At 50.8% G+C, this 20,413-nt stretch overlaps 1 protein-coding gene across 4 annotated transcripts in view; it reads left to right on the forward strand.

Annotated features, from left to right (window-relative positions):
* The window catches only part of ST3GAL3 (ST3 beta-galactoside alpha-2,3-sialyltransferase 3), a 198,394-nt gene extending 180,043 nt beyond the window's left edge, over nt 1-18,351 (forward strand). For all 4 annotated transcript variants that reach the window (XM_069862975.1, XM_069862974.1, XM_069862976.1 and 1 more), the window contains 2 exons: nt 1,650-1,796; nt 14,765-18,351. In XM_069862975.1, coding sequence (XP_069719076.1) covers nt 1,650-1,796; nt 14,765-14,854 — 237 coding nt within the window. In that variant the 3' untranslated portion in view covers nt 14,855-18,351. The remainder of the gene's footprint in view (nt 1-1,649; nt 1,797-14,764) is intronic.
* Nucleotides 18,352-20,413: the final 2,062 nt, after the last annotated feature.

Consider the following 20,413-nt stretch of genomic DNA (forward strand, 5'->3'; position numbering starts at 1 on the left):
TGTGGTGAGGATCAATTGAGATTAAGCTGTGAGAACAAAATGACTTTGCTGTTTTTCCCAACATCTAGAGCTGACACTGGAGGATGTAGTAAGGTCTTTTCATTTCATATGTGCACTGCTACAGTTGCATGGCAAATGTTTGAATTTAATGTCTCAGTGGTTTAGCCATAAGCAGTTTTTGCATGTTTGTCTTCAGATCAGTGTAATCCCAGTGCGCTGTAGTGGAGTTCTCCATGGAATATGGGTTGTGCTCCCAGCTCTGCACATCTCTCAGCTAGGGTATGGGTGTCATTCTGTGCCTGGAGAATGTTTGTCTTGGGACTGGTCAAGCAATCAGAAGTGAGCAAGGTAGTGTTCTACCAGAAGCTGAATGAGAGTCTGAAACTCAAAGTATTGTGTTCCCAGTCTGTTACAAACATCACGTTAAATGCAATAGCATTGCTTGCTGGTTTAGGATAAATGATTTTAAATGCATAATATAAACATCTAGTTGGTTTCTACATCTCAGCTAAGAGGCTGTCAACCTTGGTGACTGTCTGAGCATGTCCTCTGAATTTGTGATACATTTGATAGGGCTGGTATTGGATGCTCTACAAATGAAGGTAAGATATGTGGGTGGATTTCTCAGCCTCTCCCTAGCCCCTGGGGTAAAGCTACCTTTAGATCCATCTGGCTAAAGGGGAGCAGGAAAAGTCTGTGAGCTAGATTTTTATACTGGAAACACTCATCTATCACAGTGGTCGTGTTCATCTGAACACACAAGAGGAGTTGCAGCCGTAGAGCACCGCTGTCACAGGACCTCAGCAGAAGCCAGATGAAATGGGGAAAGCTGTGGCTGGACTTCAGTGCAAATGGCAGGTCAGCAGATAGGAGAGGACAGTCAGGATGACCTTGCTAAGAGTGTTAACACCTGTCTCTGACTGGCTTCCCACTTCTTGTCTTCCCCGTATGCTGTGGCTTGGAAGGTTGTGGCACCAGCCACAGTGCCCTTTGCCTGTGGGGTGCCCCTCAGCAAAGGAAAGGGTCTCTGTGCACACTGCTGACTGGGTCTGCTTGATCTCCTCTCCGTCTCCCAGAGGTGCTTAACAACCTCCTTAAACTACTTTCATCGTTGGTAAGGAGTTGGTACTGTTCTTCACTTCTGCTCCTGTATGGTGACTTCTTTGAAATAAATATTCCTCCTTAGCCCAGCTGGAAGCCAGTAATATGCATAGAATTGTAACCCAGTATCTACATCTGTTTTAGTTTCAGAAAACTAACATATCCCCTCTGATTCATCCTCCAGCTCGTCTGCTGCCCCATTCTCAGGGTAGCAAAGTCGCAGAAGGGAAGTCTGACCATTTGCATTAATCTCTTTGCCCTGCAATACTTCCTTGGGGAGTTAGGTCATAGAGCCTCAAACAAGAGCCGCTGCTTTTGTGCTAGATGCTTTGTAGGAAGCTGACTGACATATGATTTTCTTTACAAGCTGGGAGGCTATTGAGCCCACGCACTGGCATTGGGCGGCTGACTGCGGATACAGCCAAATACCCCATTCCAGATTTTCTGCTGAGTAGCAGCACTGCCTCTGTGAGCAGAGGCAATAAGAGGCAGTCTTTAATTATCAGAATAATGTTAATGACTTCCATTCCTGCTTTCTCTCCTCTCAGAACATCCCCACCTTGGGAAGCGTAGCAATAACCATGGCGCTGCACAACTGTGATGAGGTGGCGGTAGCTGGGTTTGGCTATGACATGAGTTCACCCAATGCACCACTGCACTACTATGAGAACATCAAGATGTCTGCGATCAAAGAGGTAGGGGAGCTCCTGCTAAGCGTATCTTCCTCCTAAGCCTGCCGACCACCCCGACTCCAGAGCCTGACTGGGATGGTGATGTCAACTTACAGCTTTCCTGTCTGGGTCAAAACACAGCTCCGCCCAGGCATTCGCCTGTAAAATTCTGTACATTCTGCCAAGGACAATGTGTGTTAAAAATGGTTATTTCTGATGGGAAAAGTTCTCTGGAATGTGTATATAATGTGGTTCCTTCTTTGAGCAGCAGGAAAAAGATTCCCATAAATGTTAATTTGAGTAAGGTGAATGGGAGCGGTTCTGCTCTGGGGTTGAAAAGATGTGCCCTCGTCCTGGTTTTGATCCATTATATTGCTCTCTAATCCATAGTCTTCTTTTGCTCAATGAGCCCCTCCTCAGCCCCTGTGAAACTTGGGGCAGGTGTGATTAGCCCATGCACGTTGGTTCTCAGCCGACCGTTCAGCAGCCGTTAGCTAGTGTAAACTCATCACAGCTCCACGCAAGCTGCTCCTTAAAACTAAATCTACGCTAGAAACGTTTTCTGGTACTATCGCAGTGAGATGAACAGTATTTTTAGAGGAACAAAAGGTCTCATGTTGGTATAATACAGCAATATAAAGATGCTCTTTTGGTCTGTTCATGTCCTGTACCAAACCAGAGCAAACTCAGACATTGGTAAAAACTTCCGTAATGAGAAGTTTTGATCTTTTTTTTTGGTAGAGCTCAGTCTTTCTAAGATTGCTTCCACCTCTTTGCTGTCTCCTAGACAGGGAAACTTTCTCCATCCTACTCTACATTATGAAAAGTTATGTTGTTCACAGACAGTAGCTGTCTTCTGGCTCTTGGCATTTGTTCACCTTGAGGACTTTGTTATTGATCCAGGCTGGGAGGGAAGCTGGGAAGTTGTGTTTTTCCAAATCACAAGATTGTACATGTCTTAAGACTCTCACAGGTTGCATGACCCTAGGCAGACTGAGAGGAATTAGAAATTAGTGATTAATCAGCTAGAGAAATGAGAAGAGCGTTTCCAATTATCAGAGTAATAAGGCTTTGGAACAACCACTCAGCAGAGGCCAAGAGAACAAACTGAGTTTGAGAGAAGACCATGAGGAGGTCTCCAGGACATCAAGGGACCAGACATTGTGGTCCTGAGGTAGCTTTGTGCCTGTGGAGGCAGCAAGAAAGTCTCCCTTGCTCAGTGGAATTGCCATGGATTAATATGTCCTGTCTGGGAAAGTGAGTGCCCATTTATAGGATTTAAGGGGTACATTGAGCTGGGAATGAGAGCTTGCAGCCCAGAAGGCCAAACGTGTCCTGAGCTGCGTCAAGAGAAGCGTGGCCAGCAGGGCGAGGGAGGGGATTCTCCCCCTCTGCTCTTGTGAGACCCCACCTGGAGCCCTGTGAACAGATCTGGGATCCCAAATAAAAGAAGGATATGGAATTGTCACAATGAGTCCAGAGGAGGCCACAAAGATAATGTGGAGACTGGAGCACCTCTGCTATGAGGACAGGCTGAGAGAGTTGGGGTTGTTCAGCCTGGAGAAGAGAAGGCTTCAAGGAGACCTTAGAGCAGCTTCCAGGACTGAAAGGGGCTCCAGGAAAGATGGGGAGGGACTTTTTACAAGGGCATGGAGTTGTAGAATGAGGGGTAATGGCTTTAAATTGGAGGAGGGAAGATTTAGACTAGACATCAGGAAGAAATTCCTCACAATGAGGGTGGTGAGGCCCTGGCCCAGGGAAATCATGGGTTCCCCCTCTCTGAAGGTGTTCAAGGCCAGGTTGGATGGGGTCTTGAGCAGCCTGGTCTGATAGGAGGTGTCCCTGCCTATGGCGAGGGTGTTGGAACTGGATGGGCTTTAATGTCCCTTCCAGCCCAAACCATTCAGAGAGGAAAAGCAAATTGAGTCACTATGTACAGAGGTGGTGTCTGGTTTGTGAAATCCCTGAGCAGAAAATAGCTGCGGAATAGCATTCTCGTAGTAGTAGAGGAGGTGTCACCATTGGCTTGCCCAGTTCTGACTCCTCCCTGGACATCTGCTTATAACCACGGCCTGAGACAGGACCCTGGGCTACCCAAACCCAGGTCTGAATCAGTCCAGTCGGTCCCTTAGTCATCCATCAAGGACATGATTACAACAGAGTGAAAATGAATGCAGATGCTACAGACTTCATGAAAGTTTCAGGAAAAGCTTTTGCCACTGTGTCCACTCTGGTGAATCGGCTGCTGTTGGTGGAGAATCCCCCTTGCCCCGTTGTTCCTCCTGTCTCATAAGGATGTCAGTCCCACAGTCTGCTCTTTGACACAGGGACACTCACAGCTGGTGTCCTGCCCCAAGCCTGTTTTGCAGCCGGTAGGTGTCTCTGACCTCAAGGACACCTACACAGGAGCTGACAAGAATGAAATCTTGCTCTTGATGGTTACGTGGATCAGTGGGAAAAGCATTGGATGACAGTCTGTGGTTGAACCCACTGGTCCAGATCACTTGGGTCTTTGATTCTGAAGGCCAGCATCCTGGGTGGATGCAAAAGCCAGTGGAAGAAAGGCGGGAGTCACTCCTGGACACCGTATGTGATCTCAGGAATAAACCTTGCATGGCACAGGGCAGTAGATGAGGATGAACATGCGAAATGCAGTCAGTAATCTACTAGAGAGACCAATTGGTGCCTGGTTTGTCAGGCCTCTGCTGTCTGGAACCTGTCAGTCATCATGTCCAGGATGTTCTGTACGGAGGTGAGGGAGTGTTGAAAGACTCTGGTGAAGCCTCACTAATTTAGATGTCAGTTGGTTTGTTTCTGCAGTCAAGGCTGTTGATGAGAGCTCTGCAGGCCAGCAGAGCTGGTTCTAGGAGGAAGGTTCCTGTTCCCATTGAAGACTGGTTATCTGATACTTATCTGCCCATCTAATCCTCACATCCTCACCCACAGGCTCCTCTTACATTTTGCTGCCCTGGTACAAGAAAAGCCATCTGTTCCCAAGTATCAATAATTAATGCTCCTCCTGCCTCTGCCCCTCCCAGTACAACAAATTGTTTGTGATATTGTGGAATGTGAAGAGCAGAGAGAGGATTGCATTTCTTTTTTTTCCATTTAATATTAATGGTAGCTGGTAATTGTTAGTCACCTGAGGGTGAAGTTGAAAGGTGAAGGGCATGATAGGTTGGTTGTGTCTTCTGCAGTTGCCCACAAAGAACACACTAAGGAGATTTGCCCCAGTCTAGACTGGAAACATCCTGCGCGCTCTGCTTGGAGAGAGACCTGCGTGTGATTTGCAAAGCAGGAGGCTGCCCTGCACCAGCACCTTGTGCCAAACGCTGCCCTTGGCACTAGGAAAAGACTGACCCACAGCCAAGCTCTACCAAGGTTTTTGTCTGCTCCTTCTGCTTTGGTAACCAAGGCCCAAGAGCATCCTTAGTGTTACTTTGGACCTCTGGGATTGTGCCCAGGTCTATCTAGTTCTCCCTGGTCATCTACATTTCAGCCTCTAAAGAAGCCTCCAAAGTGGGGTGTGCCTTGAAATCATGCAGGTATCATCCTTGTCCTCTTTCTGACCTGTAGACCCATGCAGGCTGGTGTCCTCATTCCTGGGTAGAGGAGCAGAACAGGTTTGCTTGAAGTAGCAACGTCGCGGCACTGAAACAATTGCCATGGGATGCAGCTGCTCCTCCATAATGAACATCTCGGGCAGAACACCCTGCAGTTTGACCAGACTTTGATGGGGCAGAACCTCTCTTTCTGAAGTTCAAATCTTTTCCCTGACTGCAAGGCTCCTGCAGCCCAGATGACCAAAAATTTTCAGTGTTTAAGCCTGGAAAGCAGCTGCAGGGAAGCACTCCAGCTTCTCCCTGAAACCATCACTGTCTTTACAGAGGAAATGTAAACACTGGCAGCATCCTGGGTCTGGAGGTGCCCCACGTGTGTGTGGTTCTTGGGAGCATCCATGGAGTCCCTTCCCTTGCCTGGTGTCTGCAGTGGGAACAGGCCTGCCGCTCTTGGCCTTTCGGCAAGGTGTGCCGCTGATTTACACTTGAGGCCTGCTTGACATCTCTCTGGACACCCTTGAAACCCTGTGACTCATCTCCGAGGAATTTGTTCTGATTACATAAAAAAAAGCCAGCAAAATGCGCTCCCTTGCTCACAGCTGGGCGGAGATGCCTCTCCCATGCCAAGACTGAGGTGATAAAATCTCTATGGAAATGAATGTGATTTTTCCTGTTGCTCTGTGGGACTGGTGGCTGAATTTCCAAGAGGCAAAACAGGCAGTGTATAGTTTTGCTTAGTCTTTGCTTTTCCCTGCAGGGGCGAAAACCTTCAAGGTCCAAGATAGTGCTGCAATAGCTACTGCACTGCCTCTTCCAGCATCTTAGACTGCTGAGAGTTGAGTAGGAATTTTCTGCCCCAGAGGAAAAGGGGCAGGAGGAGGCAGATACTGTTCTCTGGGCTGTTACTGGGAGACTGCTGCCCAATAGACCCTGTGCTGTTGTGTACGTTCTCACAGGTGATTTTTCAGCTCTGATCAGAGTGTCCAAGTGTGTCATCTCCCTTCAGTTATTTTTCCCTACTCCCAATAACTTTGCGACAGCTTTGACCCTTGCCTGCTTCCATGAATGCCATACAGAAAATGATTGAGTGCTTGCCAAGGTGTCTGCTCACTTGTTTCTGGTTTTGTGGCAATGAGTCAATTGGAGCTTAATTTTTGTATAGTTTATTGTGGTTTTATTTCTTGCTCAGGTTCTGTAATGCTTCCTGCCCAAGCACTCCATAAAAGTGTCTTTTTATCCCAGGTCACTGTCTTCCATTAATGTAGAAGTGTCAGATCCACAGGAAACACAGCAAAGGAAACGTGGAAGTGTTTCCATGAGGTGAGGAAAAAAGGGAAAATAGAGTGAAGGCTTTTCTGGATAAATAAAATGAATTAACTTTCTTATGAGGATTACGATAGACCTTCACTGCTAATGGGAAAGCAGGCTAGTGTTTCAGGCAGGAATTATTTTCAGGGTGGGAAAGTGACAGGATTTAGAATAGTAAAAACATCACCATAAGGAGTTGATGAAACAGAGAGCAGGAGGCTATGCTGAATCATGGGAACAAAGCTCAAGACTGGCTCCCAGCATCCCTCTTCCGTGGGCTCTGTCCTTAGCCTGGCAGCATGGAGCCAGCCTTACCTGGCCTTGTGATCCAGAGGTGAGCTTCAATCTCCCGGTCACTCCTTGCAGGAGCAAGAATGCGAACAAGGAGTTACCTCAGATGCCGCATGGAGAGCACCTTGAGCTGTCTTCTCAACAGCTGGCTGCAGGCTACCTCACGCCCTTACGGCTGGTAAAAAGGGAGGATGCATGGTTAAAAGCCACCCTTGTCCATTCAGAGCTCGTCTGAGGCTGTGGAGCTGCTGCCTGGTCTCCTTTTCGCTGTAGAAGCAGATCAAGCGCCAACAGTGATGCTGTTGGAGGTGTCAGCTCCTTTGATACAGCTGTGCGGGACACTTCAGTGACTCGCTGCCTGACCCGAGGGGGAGGTGGCGGCACTGCCTTTGATGGCTTCTTTCTGATGGTTGGCTCTGCTTCCCCCGGCAGGGCTTTGTGGGATGCTGGAGGAAACCATCTTGTAATGCTTCTTATTCAGCCTGTGTAAGGGCTGCCACAAGGGCCAGGGGAGGTGGCCCTCAGCGCACAGTGACACACAGCTTTGTCTCTGTCTCTCCTGCCAGCAGCTACCTCTCAGAATAATCCACCAACATCAAGTTTGGAGTCTCGGCCCATAAAGGAACAAACAATAGCGCTTTATTATCATCTGGGCTCTCTCTATGAAGCTGTCCTTTGCATTTTAAATTAGCGCAAGTTGCTTGGGAGGGGGTGGTTGGTCTGCTTCAGGCCCCCAAGTACCTTAAAGTTTGTGGTAGCCAACGAGAAGAACAAAACTCCTTTGAAAGCTGGGCAGATGTCTAGCCTGGTGATTTATAGACTGAAAACACAGCTATTGGAGCCTGTCTGATGAATTGCGGTTGGAGTACAAGGAACGGTGCAGACTGAAATGGAGGTCAGCGTTGGAGGGGGAGGTTAGGGGCTGGGGCAGGGGAACCTCTGAAAGGGCAGTGCTTTTTCTTGGGGCCAGCAGTGATGACTGATGAGGTTTATACATTTTTGTCTTTGTTTAAAAGCCACCTGTTTGACAGCGTTTTGGCTGAACGAAGGCCTCCCATGCTGTTCCTGTGTGTAAGGAAAGGACTGTGTGTCTACGGAATAGAAATCTGGAAAAGATCGATGGCTGAGCAGTCACGGCCAGAGCACAGGTATTGCCTGGTGCAGTAGAACAGAAGCACAGGAACACTTGTGGGGTGGCACTAATCACAGTGAGGAAGGCTGTGGGATGGACAAAACCAGAATTAGGGCTTGGGTAAGGTCTTTGTAAGAAAAGACAGTAAAAGAGCTACAAGGGTGTGCCAGAGCCCAGCTGCCAACACAACACTGAACACAGTTCTGGGTACCAGCAGAAATTGCACTGTTAGAGTAGGAGCCAGTATTACTGGCAAGGGGAGAGCCCAGGTATTCCCAGATGCAGCACCTGCTCTTCTCACCAACCATGAAGGCACAAGAAGAGGTGTTTTTAACAGATATGAAGACCTTGCAGAGGGACACTTTAGGAGATAGCCTTTGAACGGGTGCCTTCATGATTAAATTAAATGAAAAGCCAGCAGAAGGGATGTTACAACTGGGATTTTGCTTCCAAAATGAGGAAGCCTGATAAGCAGGGCTGTATCTAGGCTGCAGGACTGGGGTGTGGGTGCAGACTCTGACCTCTCTGAATTTAGGCCTAACCTAGGAGAATGGGCTACCAAAAGCAGATGCACTGAGGAGCTTGTGGACTCATTGCAGACTTGAGATTTTTTTTTGTCCAAAGTGCAGAAATTATCTGCGGTTCATGTTTGCAGCAATGGGGGAACTAGCAGGAAAAGGCTGTAGATATAATTTCATAAATAATTGCTTCACAGTGGGGTTAGAAAGAACAGAAGAGTGGGAGAGAGCATCAGGCAGCGAGGAGGCTTCACCCTGATGACTGGAAAGAACGGAGATAAAGTGGAGACTGGCATAAGTCAAGCTGAATTAGATCTTGCGAAGGAAGTACCCTTCAGTACTTAAAGGGACCTACAGGGAAGCTGGGAAGGGTCACTTTATCGGGCAGCGCAGGGATAGTACATGGGGTAGTGATTGGAAGCTGAAAGAGGAGAGATTTAGGTTAGATAATAGGAAGAAATTCTTTACTGTGAGGGTGGTGAGGCACTGGCCCAGGTTGCCCAGAGAAGCTGTGGCTGCCCCATCCCTGCAGGTGTTCAAGGCCAGGTTGGATGGGGCTTGGAGCAACCTGATCCAGAGGGAGGGGAGAGGAATTGGATCTGGATGATCTTTAAGGTCCCTTCCAACCCAAACCATTCTATGATTTCACGATCCTATGAACATAAACAAGCACTGGACAGTCCCACTGCCAAACAAATAATATAGAAACAAGGGAAGAATTACTGTGGCATCTAGGGAGGTGAAGGAAGCAGAAGGTATAGGGATTAAGAAGCCAAAGTGGGAACCACATTAGTTAACATAAGACCTCCATAAGGGTGATATGAACGTGACAGAAAGGGTGGCTTATGGTGAGTTCATAGAAACAGAAAATGACTGGGTCAGTGGTGAAAGGCAAAAGCTGATGAAGCTAATGCCCTTGGTGTGAGAGTCTGGGAGATATCTGCTCCAACCACTGCACTGTTTAACCATTTAAGCTGCAAGTCCAGCGGAAAAGGTCCTCAATAAATCTATCGGGCTATACGTGGTTCTACAGGATTAGATTGTAAAGGACATAATACCTCTTTTCCTTTCTTTTTGGGGGGATGGGAGGGAGGCAAGGATAAGAATCCCGTCAAATTCAGAGCTCTTAATCTGACCTCAGAGGTACTATTCAGAACTTTAAAGCAGAGTCTAAATGAAAGAATAATTAAATCCTGAAAGCAAACACAACATGGATTTACCAAAGGCAAGTTACAAAAACTAATTTAATATCTTTATTTGATGGAAAAAAACCCAAACATTCTGGGGATAGAGGAAGCTTGATTTGTCTGAAGTTCAGTTAAGCGTGCAATACTGTGCCATGTGAGATATTATTAGAGATATTATTAGTTAAGCTTCAGAAGCTCCGGTTTGGTGCAACACCTGTGTGTGAATAGTGTCTCTGAAGGAGAACACAAAGAGCAGCACTGAATGGATGACTGGGAGTTTCCCTGCAGGAGGTCATTTAGTGTTTGCTTTAATGATTTTGGGCACAGAAGGCAATGGTGTGCAAGTGGAGTTAGTAATGAGACAAAACCAGGTGTGGTCCATACAAGGGAGGATCAAAATACCATCCAGGGAGACCATGAGCACCTTGAGAACAGGAGTAAACTGGGTGGCATGAAATCTAAGAGTTAGAATGGAAGGTTGTTCTGACTAGGATAATACCAGGAATTTTGGTTCTTTGGGATAGTATTGTTTGGCAATGGCAGAGGAGGGAAGTGCTTAGATAGCTATCAATAAATCTCAGGGTAATTCAGGATGCTATGATGTTACTGTGAAAAAAAAAGGCAAATACAGCTCTGGAAAGAGTAGAGGAAAGGAATTCTTGGAGAGAGAGAGAATTGCCTCTGTGTGAGGCAATAGTGAGCCTTTTTTCTGGTTCACTAGAAGTAAATTTGGGCTAAATGGGGACACTGAGAGTAACTACACATCTGGGAAATTTCCCAGTTTTCATAGGGGAAATGAACAGCCTGTTCTGACAGAAGGAAAATAAAACATGGCTTGTTCAGCTTGGTAAAATGAAGACTGAGGAGAGATACAATTGCTCACTCTGTTTATCTGGTGTAAGAATAACAGGGCATAAAGGAGCTGTGAGTAAATCTCCGGAACATGAAGAGAGGAGCTTGCCCAGCCCTCTCTTTTGTTTCCTTACCTGTAACTCCAGAGGGAGAGAGTGCAGGTGGTATGGGGCAGTCCCATGGACTGGGAGAGGAGTTCCATGGACTGGGAGAGGAGGGGTCAAAGGGTCCTGAACAAGGCAGGGCACTGGTTTCATGGGAGGCACACGGGAAGGTGAAACTGGCACTCAAGGGTGGCCATAAAACACCCAGTGTGCATGGTCACCATGCTGGAAGCAGAACAAGGGTGTGGGCAGAGCAGAATCTTGAAAAATAAGCAGCTCCAGAGACAAAGCAGTGAAGGCTAAAGGTAGAGATAAATGAGAACTGGTACAGACTGGAAACCAATTGTTATCAGTGAAGTAGCACTTCTCGCTGTTGCTGTGGTTTCAGAGAAGGTTTTTGGGGAGAAGTGCTGCTGACTTGTAGAAATACAGAGGATGTAACTGAGGAGCCTCCTGCTTTACAACTTGGTGTTTTTATTGAACGCATTCCTCATTTACTTCACGCTCTCTGATTTAATCTTCCTGCATTTTAAGGTACTGCAACGTAGTTGATAAGACTAATGAGCTCTGAAGCTGAGGCATTCCCCAGTTGTAATTGATTGCAGATGGGGAGCTTACCTTCCTTCTGCGTTGGTGTCTGAAACATTTTCTTAAAATATTCTACTTGGCTTCTCTTGAAGGGACAGAGGATATTTTCTGCTTCCTCGTGGAATCATCAAGAAAAAAAAGAATGGGTGATTTGGGGCTGCTGCATTTGCATAACCCTGAAAGGTGGCTTTAACTGATGATGAATTTTGATCTAACAACTGTGACCAAACGATCACTCATCAGACCCACTGCCACCTCTGTGGGATGAACAGCCAGTGCATCTGCTTGCAGAGAACTCTCCTCCTGCTGTTTCTCTCTCCCCTGAAAAGAGCAAACATCTACTAATCATAGAGACCCGGAGCAAAGGAAATCCCAGCCTGATCCCCAAACAACAAGAAGGGCTCTGTAGCCTCCTGGGTGCTTGTGGTGGAGCTCCCAAAAGTTCATTACTCTGGCCTTGGGCTCTGGCGAGCAGCCTGTTTGTTTGCACAAGTGGAAACAAACAGTTGGACTCGATGATTTTAAGGGTCTTTCCTAACCTAAGTGATTTTAAGCTGCACTGGCCTCTACTTGATGCAAGTGGCAAAGGAAGGAGAGGGCAGAGCCAGTCTACCAGGCTGCAGGAGCTGTCGTGGTGGTAGTGACATGCGGGGAAACAAAGGTGGAGGTGGCAGTGAGTTCTCCACGCTGCTCTGTTGCTGTCTGGAAGTGCAGATTCATGAGAGAAGAGCTGGAGTTTTATGCTTGCGATGCTGAGGTGTAGCTTCAGGGCTCAGGGTAGGAGCTTTGTGAATGTGAATAATCCAACACACACGAGTAGGAAGTGAGGCAGTAATGGTTCAAAGTGCGTGGGAAGAGAGGTTCAAAGCAGTCAGAAAGGACAGCCGCTTCATGTAATCCTCCAGTTGTGGATCTTACTCACAACACTCTGCTTAAAATATCCAAATGAGCACTCTGACAGCACAGCCCTGTCCGTGATGATGCCGTCACCAGAGCGTTACCTCTTTCTTACCATCCTGCTGCAGCTCAGGACCTCGTGCCAGCTGAAGGATTTCCATGGCAGCTTGCCCATAAGCTTGGTTGCACAGAGCACCTCAGCTTACCCAGTGAGGGGTGGCAAAAGAGAACTTGCCCTTTCAATAGCCGTAACGTGGTCCTGGTCCCAAAGCAAATCTAAGCCTGCCAAGACCTGGCTTTTCATGAGACCCTCAGCTGGCTCGAAGAGCCCTCCCACCTGCCAGCAGTGTGCATTACCCAGGCTGTCCTACCTAGGGTGCTATTTCAGGTGTATATACCCTAAAACTCAGCTGGTTTTATTGTATTTTATTGCCTTTCCATTGTTTTTTTTCCCTGTCGGAGCAATGAGAGCGAGGTGCCTGCCCCACTCTGGCAGTTTTGAGAAGTCTGCTCCAGTTCTTCTCCCCCTGCGGCTGCTGGGGCTGGAATGCAGTTTCCTTTGCCTGATTAGCTCTGTCTGTCAGTGGGGTGAGTCCCTCTCCTGTAATCAGTAACCGGAGCTGGTGTTGAAGACATGCCTCATCCCTCCTGCCTGCGTTACTGGGGGGTGAGGGGGGAGCAGCACTGCACCGAGCACCCTGGGAGTGCTCTTCAGTGGGGACAAAAGCCTGTCCTCACCGGGGAATCTTGGTCTTATATTCAACGACAGAACGTATGAGAGTATTGCTGCAGCCACCAGTAAGATCCATGGGTCAAGTGGGAGGCTGAATTGCCTTACACGTGGCTTTCTCCTTGGAAAGAGGAGTTTGTGTCAGTGCCCGCAGCAGCCTTGAAGCTGAACTGCCAGAGGTTTATAGGTCTTGCCAGCAGCCCTGCAGTCAGTGCTGAAGCCAGACCTAGCTGGAGTGTGAGACTGCAATTGTATCCCCCGAAGTTTTATTATTCACCTCCTGTACTTAAGCTCCTGCTCCACTCCTACCTTTCACAGAGCAGATTTCCTCTTGCCATCAGATAAGGCACTTGCGTGTGGCCCGAGGTGACATTTTAGGTGGTTTGAGTTCACCTAGAAGTGGCTGCTTCCCCAGTTACCACCTGTAGCAAGAGGCACGAGCAGGTGAAACCAGTTGGCTTCTGTTAGCTTTGATGGGGCTGAAAGACGTGAAGGAGAGATCAGCTTGTGCTATGATGTATCAGGCACCTCAGGCTCCCCGGTGCTCCAGATGGGCTTTGAACAACGAGCCCAGCCTGATGTAAGCGGATGCATCAAAACCCAGCGTTCCCAGCGTGGCCGCGGTGCCAGCAGACACCGCTCACTGCCTGCTGGCAGGAGCACACACACACATGCTTGGCTGCTTCTGTCGGGGCTGTGTGTTCCTAGCGAGGGGCTGTGCTGTTAGGAGAGACGTTGCTGCGTGGTGGGGGCCAAGCCTGAGCCTCGCAGCTCACGTGCCACATGTGGGGCTGTTGCCAGCATACTGGGCGACCCTGTTCTTCTCCGAGAGACAGGCACCCACAGCCCTGCTCTCCCAGCTCCCTCTGCTCTGCATCACTCTTGCTCCAACTGCTGCTTTCTGGAATTCATGCATTTTTTTTCCCTTTTACAAGCCAGATTTCTTCCCAGTGCCAGTTTTCAGTTTCTGCTTTTGTGCCAGAAGAAGCCAAGCACCGAGTTGTTTCTGGGCAGCATCTTTTCAGTTTAGAGACGGTCCCAAAGAGCACCAGCATAGTTTGCTGTGTGTGGCCCTGTTGTTCCTGGTGATCATGCACCCTTTGCAGCGTCCAGGTAACAGTGTCACTGGAAGCAGAGGAAATCAAAGACTTCTTAGAACGCAGGTTACAAGATAAGACCTGCCTGAACTTCCCTCAGCAGCTTTAACTGTCATCATTCCTGTGAGCTGAAGGGATGGAAGTGGCTTATAAATGCACAGTAGCAGCAAGACAGGTATTTCCAAAACATGCTGGGCAATCCCAAGCACAAATACAGGCTGGGCAGAGAATGGATTGAGAGCAGCCCTGAGAAGAAGGACTTGGGGGTGAACTGAAGGGGTTATCAGGCACTGGAATGGCTGCCCAGGGAGGTGGTGGAGTCCTCATCCCTGGAGGGATTTAAAAGATGGGTAGATTATTTGCTCAGGGATATGGTTTAGTAGTGGAGAGGTACAGTTGGACTTGATAATCTCAAAGGTCTTTTCCAACCTGGCAATTCTATGATTCTGTGATCTGCCCAAGGAACCTGGGTTGCCCAGATCTCACCATGACAAAATAACTTCACTCAGCCCATGGGGAGACCTCCGACCTCAAGTACACGGGTCTGACCATGCTGGCTGTATCGGCTTTAAATAAGAGAAGGCCTTTGGTCTGCAAGGGCTCTTCAAGTCTGTCTCCTTGGCAGGAGCCACTGCCCTGCTCCCACTGGAGTGTCCTGCAACGTGGGGAATGGGAGCATGCTTGGCCAGGATAGCTGCTGACCTCCTGTCTTTCCCATTTCCTTCCAGTCCTGGACGCACAATATCCAGCGGGAGAAGGAGTTCCTGCGGAAGCTGGTGAAAGCCCGAGTCATCACTGACCTAACCAGTGGGATTTGAGTGGCTGCAGCCACTGCCTCCAAGGGAGGAGACGAAGACGCACGCTGCAGCTCCGGGAGCAGGCACTGGCAGCCCCCCGCAAGAATCCCACCTCACTGAAGATACACAGAGATGCTCTGGGAAGACCCTCTCGCGTTGCCAGTCTGCACAAGGGTTGCGTCTGCTGCCTCCAGGCCTAGAGCTGGCAGTGGAGGTGGGCAAGGAGCTGTGTGGGCAATTCTTGAACTCTGCATCGCAGACAGATCTTCTGCGTCCTGAATTAAACAGGAAAGACTCAGAGAAGAAAGGTTTGTGAATAAAACAATTTGTGCCAAATGGGAGGCGATGCTGCCCTGAGGCAGCAATGCCTGAATGTACAAAGTATTATTTTTAAAAAGAAACTCTGCTGGAATCATACTAGAAATACCAAGGTGCAAGGCAAAGTCTGCTTGTGCACAGCCCTGCGTAAAGCCCGGCCTCTCCATTCTCCATCTGCGTTGTCACCGGCTTCAGATCTTTCCCCAGGAAGACAAATCCGTCCAAAACTTTGGTGTCGTTGGTGCTGCTATAATTCAAAAGGAGAATAATGGCTTTCCCTCCTTCTCCACTTGGAGCTTCTTGTTAGAGATGAGCATGGGTTTGTTTTTCTGCACTTTTCCTTGCTTCCCACATAGAGGCAGCAGCCACTTTTTGGCTGTTTTCCATAGCTGTTTGCCCCTCTCTGCCTCTGCTCTCACCCCAAGGTGGAGGGGAGAGCTGATGGCTTTTCTGCCTGGAGCAGACCCTGCTCACCTTCCTACCTGTCACAGCAGAGCCTGTCACATTGCGTTCAAGGCGTTCGGGCCTCTTGGTTTGTGCCTGCTGTGCAGGGTCCTCATGGAGTTGGTGCAGATCAGTGTCACCATTTCTGGACAGCATCTCACTTTATTTCTGTGAGAGAGAGGAGTAATTTATTCTTTGGAAGGAGGTCAGATCTTATGTGGAGATCTGCAGCTTTACAGTTTGAGAGCAGGCTGCTGAAGATGTTTGTTTTACGTTCCAGACTCAATCATATTCCCTATTTAAGCGATGCGTGACCTCAGTGATGATGGACACTACTGGCACGGGTCAGGGCCTGCTGGGAATCCTCACCCTCTGTTCAGCCCCTGCTCACTTCATTTCCAAGCTCCTCCCGTGCTGCTCTAGCACTGCTGCTCCTCCTGCTCTCAGGAGCACGTCCCTTCCTTTGCTGTCTTGGTCTCGAGATGCAGTATTTGCACATTTAATTTGTATACATATATCAGAGGAGCCGGAATAAACTGAGCAATGTGGCCGAGTGTGAGGACAGCAGAGCGGTCCCATCCACCTGGAGAAGAGGGAACACAAGGAGAATGGTTACAGGTAGAAAGCGGCTCCCACACCCTCCTAGCCTGGAGTAAGATGGTCTGCACCCACAGGCACCATTGCGAGCCAGGTCCCTGTGTGTCGAGGCACCGGTGAGCAGCCCACCAGTGCTGAGGTCAGTGGAGGGAGGATCCCAGAGGGGTGCTGGCTGGGCTCATGGTCCTGGCACTGCATACGCCGTAGCCCGAGGACTGCAGTCTGCCCTGCTCTGAGCTGAAGGGAGATCGTGGCCCTAACACAGACAAGGGATGCTCAGAGCAGGGCCTGCACCTGGGACCGTCATCTGTAGAGGTGGAGGTGCCTGGGCTGGACCTGTCTGAAGTGGCTGAGGAAAGGTGGGCACCTGCCTTGGTGCTTGAACTGGGTGTTTAACCAGCTGCTATGGGAGCCCTAGGGCGGCGATGGGGCAATGGACCACTCCCCTGTGCTACAGTGAGCTGAGATGCCAGAGGTTGGGTGGCTGCAGCCAGGAGGAGGAGTGGGGTGAAGAACCCCTAGTGTCTGCTGGGCTCCTCTGCGCACCTTGGGGGAAGCACCCCCATGGAGGCTTGTGGTGGCACTAAAATTATTTAGTCCGTTTTTTATTGAGCACTACAAACGTACAGGGCACCTTTATCTTCCAGCTTGCTGGCTCCAGCTCCACAGAGCTCTGCTTTCCCTGGCATCCCAGCTCTCCACCACAGCCAGGGACAGGTCTTGATGGAAAGCTATCCCTGTAGACCAGGGAGGTAACACCAAGCCTTTCTCTCCACCCAGGTGGGGGTCTCCAGGCAGAAAGAGCCAGACTGAGTGGATAAGTGCATGGCCCAGGGTGGGTTTGGTGGGTCAGAACAAGTAGAAGGAAAGAGAGGATGGAGCGGATTCGGGGGCCCAAAGGCTTCTGTCTAACTCACTGTCCCATCTGACATTGGTGGGGCTGACGCACCCACGGAGCAGCACTGTGACCGGGTGATGGGCATCTCCACCCGAGCTCCTGGTGCAGTGTGGAACCCTGAGTTTTGCTCCGGGATGCTGTTCCTTTGGCTGTTTTTCCAGCATGCACCTGCAGCCACCTCCCGCCCTCCGAAACGCTGCGCTCCTGCCAGCTCGGAGCGGTGCACGCGGGTCAGAGCAAGGTCAGTGGGACGGATGTGAGGCTTGGCCTCTCCCTCACAGTGACTCACCTTTTCAGCTCAGAAGGGAGAGCCCAGGGGAATTCTCCACAGCCTAAATATAGAGCGGGTTCGCCTGGCGCCTCTGATGGACTGCGGGGCAGAAAGGCCACTCGGGTGGCAGGGAACCTACCTCGAGAGAGGCTGGAGAAGGACAAGGGGGACTGGGGAGCTGGTTCCTGCTGGTGCGATGAGTCCGTCTGGGGAGCTGGGGGTGCCAGGGAGCTGCTGTTGCAGTGACCGCGCCGTGAACATGGGTGCATGCGTGTTCTTGATGCGCAGCCCTCCCCGGCGTTGGGCTCCCTCCACCAGCTCAGCCCATGCTGGCCATGCTGTGGCCTCAAGCTCACCAGCCAGAGGCCTCACAGCGCGTTACGAGGCAGCAGCAGGATCCTCTGCAGCACAGCATCCCTCAGCCCGGCATTTCTGAGCTTCCAGCATCTCCTTTTCCAGGGAGGGAGCAGTGGGGAGCCTGCTGCGGTGCTTTACCCCTCAGCGTGGGCTCTACGGGGAGGGACAGAAGGTGTCGGGACAGGGCTATCTGTTTATCAAACAGGCAGGCGGCTGGGTACGAGCAGCACCAGGGATGGAAAAGGGCTTCCAGGCTGCCTGGCAGGGACTCGGCTGCCACGCTGAGCTCCAGTGGCACCTGCATGGCACGTGCCATAGGTGCGAGTGTGCATCACACAGAGTATTAGAGACGTGTCCCTTGGTGCAGGCGAGCTGGGACGCTCCTCAGCCGCTCTGGGCACTGGCTCCTCGCGCAGGGGCTCACTCCGAAGGCCAGTGTGCTCACCGGTACTGTACCAAGCTGAGATGCAAGAACTCAATGAGTTTTTTAAATTTGTTTTAGTTTCTGCAATATTTTTTTTTTTAAATTTTCCCTCTAGGCAGGGAGGGCGAGAGTCTCACAAGGCTCCTCCAGGCCGGCTTATGTCACATCGATTCAGTCATATCACAGAAGCAATAAAGCTATCAAACAAGCTTGGCTGGCTTCTTTCTTTTGCTGCCTTTGGCTTTTTTTTAGGGGAGGCAGAGGGATTCCCCGACTCGGGCTGTTTCACTGCTGGCTCCTCCAGCACAGCAACAACTGCTGGGAGCTGCTGTCCCATGCCACTGGGGACAGGAGAGGGCTGGCTCCTTCTTGCAGTGACCTGAGGGGTGGGAGAGGGGCTGGTGGTGTGGGTGCACGCGATGTCGGGGGTCAGCAACCCAGAGGAAGCCAAGAAGGACAGGCTGTCCTGTGTAGGACTGGCTGCCTGAGCCTGCCTGCTCTCTCGGGGACACCCAGCCAGCGCGGTGGCTTCCAGCCGAGGGTGACAGCAGGAACTGGGCTGGGTGCGGCCCTGGCAAAGGCAGGTGTCCAGCCAAGTGACCTTCTCCCCACAGCATCCAGGAAGGAAGCGGTTTAGGAAGCTGGAGGCTGAGGCTGTGACCAGCACTGACACCTGCCAGTGGGGAGAGCGTAGCGCCTCTGACAAACCCTGCCCATGCTGCAGGGCTTCTAGAGCCATAGTGCTCACTGGGGACAGTCCCATTGCCCAGGGGAATGGAGTGGCTGCTTCCAGGTGGGTGATGGCTCTGTCAGACCTGCCAGCTCCCCAAACTAAGGGGTGTCCTGCCAGCACAGATGGTGCATTGTGAGGCACTGCCCTCCCCAGTGTGTGCCAACTGCAGATCCCTCCCAGAAAGGTGACACTGGAGCTGCTCACAGAATCACAGAATCACTAGGTTGGAAAAGACCCACTGGATCATCGAGTCCAACCATTCCTATCAATCACTAAACTATGCACCTCAGTGCCTCGTCCACCCATCCCTTAAACCCCTCCAGGGAAGGTGACTCAACCACCTCCCTGGGCAGCCTCTGCCAGTGCCCAATGACCCTTTCTGTGGAAAATTTTTTCCTGATGTCCAGCCTGAACCTCCCCTGGCAGAATATGAGGCCATTCCCTCCTGTCCTGTCCCCTGTCACTTGGGAGAAGAGCCCAGCTCCCTCCTCTCCACAACCTCCTTTCAGGTAGTTGTAGAGAGCAATGAGGTCTCCCCTCAGCCTCCTCTTCTCCAGGCAGGAGTGTTTGAAGGAGCCACATCACCGCTGAGATGAGGCCAATGCAACCAATCGGTCTGTTGGTGTCACAGCTCTCCCTCACGCATGTTTTGTCACAGCCAGACGTGTCCTGGCACTTGCCCGGCAGCAGCCATGATGTGCTCAGTCCTGGGTGGCACCTCTGGGGGCAGAACCCTTCAGGTTTCATTCTAGACCAGACAAGGGACACGGGACAGCCCAGCCCTGGGGGGGTGAGAGCACAGACTGACGCAGGCAGTGCCTTGGGAGGCACCGCTGCCAGGAGCAGCCAGGGAGCAGGTCGCCCATGTACCTGGACACCCGTGGGAGCGAGGACCCTGCCCTGTCCCACAGCACTCTGAGGGTCCCAGCCCATGCCCAGCACCCCTCAAGGAAGAACTGGTGCTCGTGGGAGCCCAAGGGGAGAGAGCAGCACCTGGATTCAGGCACAGAGCTGGGACGTGCCACCTCCTGCCACTGTGATCTTGGGGAGACAAGGCGGGGCATCCCTCCCCTCTGCTGGCAGCCACTCCTGGGCAGCTCCCAGGGAACCTGGAGCAGGACACACCACTCGCATGGAAACTTTCCAAGCAGGTAGTCCCATTAGTCTGAAGTCCTGCAAAGCAGAGGATCCCGTTCCCTTGTCCTCCATCCCCTTCCTCCCGTCTGATTCCCCATCCCAGGGATGCTCTTGGGCCTCCAAACCTCTGCTGGGCCAAGGCACCTGGGGCATCACCTCTGCCAGCTCCAAAAGGGGCATCACGGATGGTTGCAGACCCACGGTGAAGCTCCACACAGTGCCACGAGGAGGTCTGGAGCCACTCCTGGCCACAAAGCTTGGCCAAGCTGCCTGTAGCCGGAGCAGAGCAAGGGACCAGAGCCGCACAGTGCCACGCCAGGGCAGAAGCTGCACCTCCAGGCTGGGTGCCACCTCCACCGTCCCTGCTAGCGGTGTCCAGGATGGCTTAGCGGCCGCCGGCA

Source organism: Phaenicophaeus curvirostris, chromosome 8 (genome assembly GCF_032191515.1).
Source record: "Phaenicophaeus curvirostris isolate KB17595 chromosome 8, BPBGC_Pcur_1.0, whole genome shotgun sequence".
NCBI classification, from domain to species: Eukaryota; Metazoa; Chordata; class Aves; order Cuculiformes; family Cuculidae; genus Phaenicophaeus; species Phaenicophaeus curvirostris.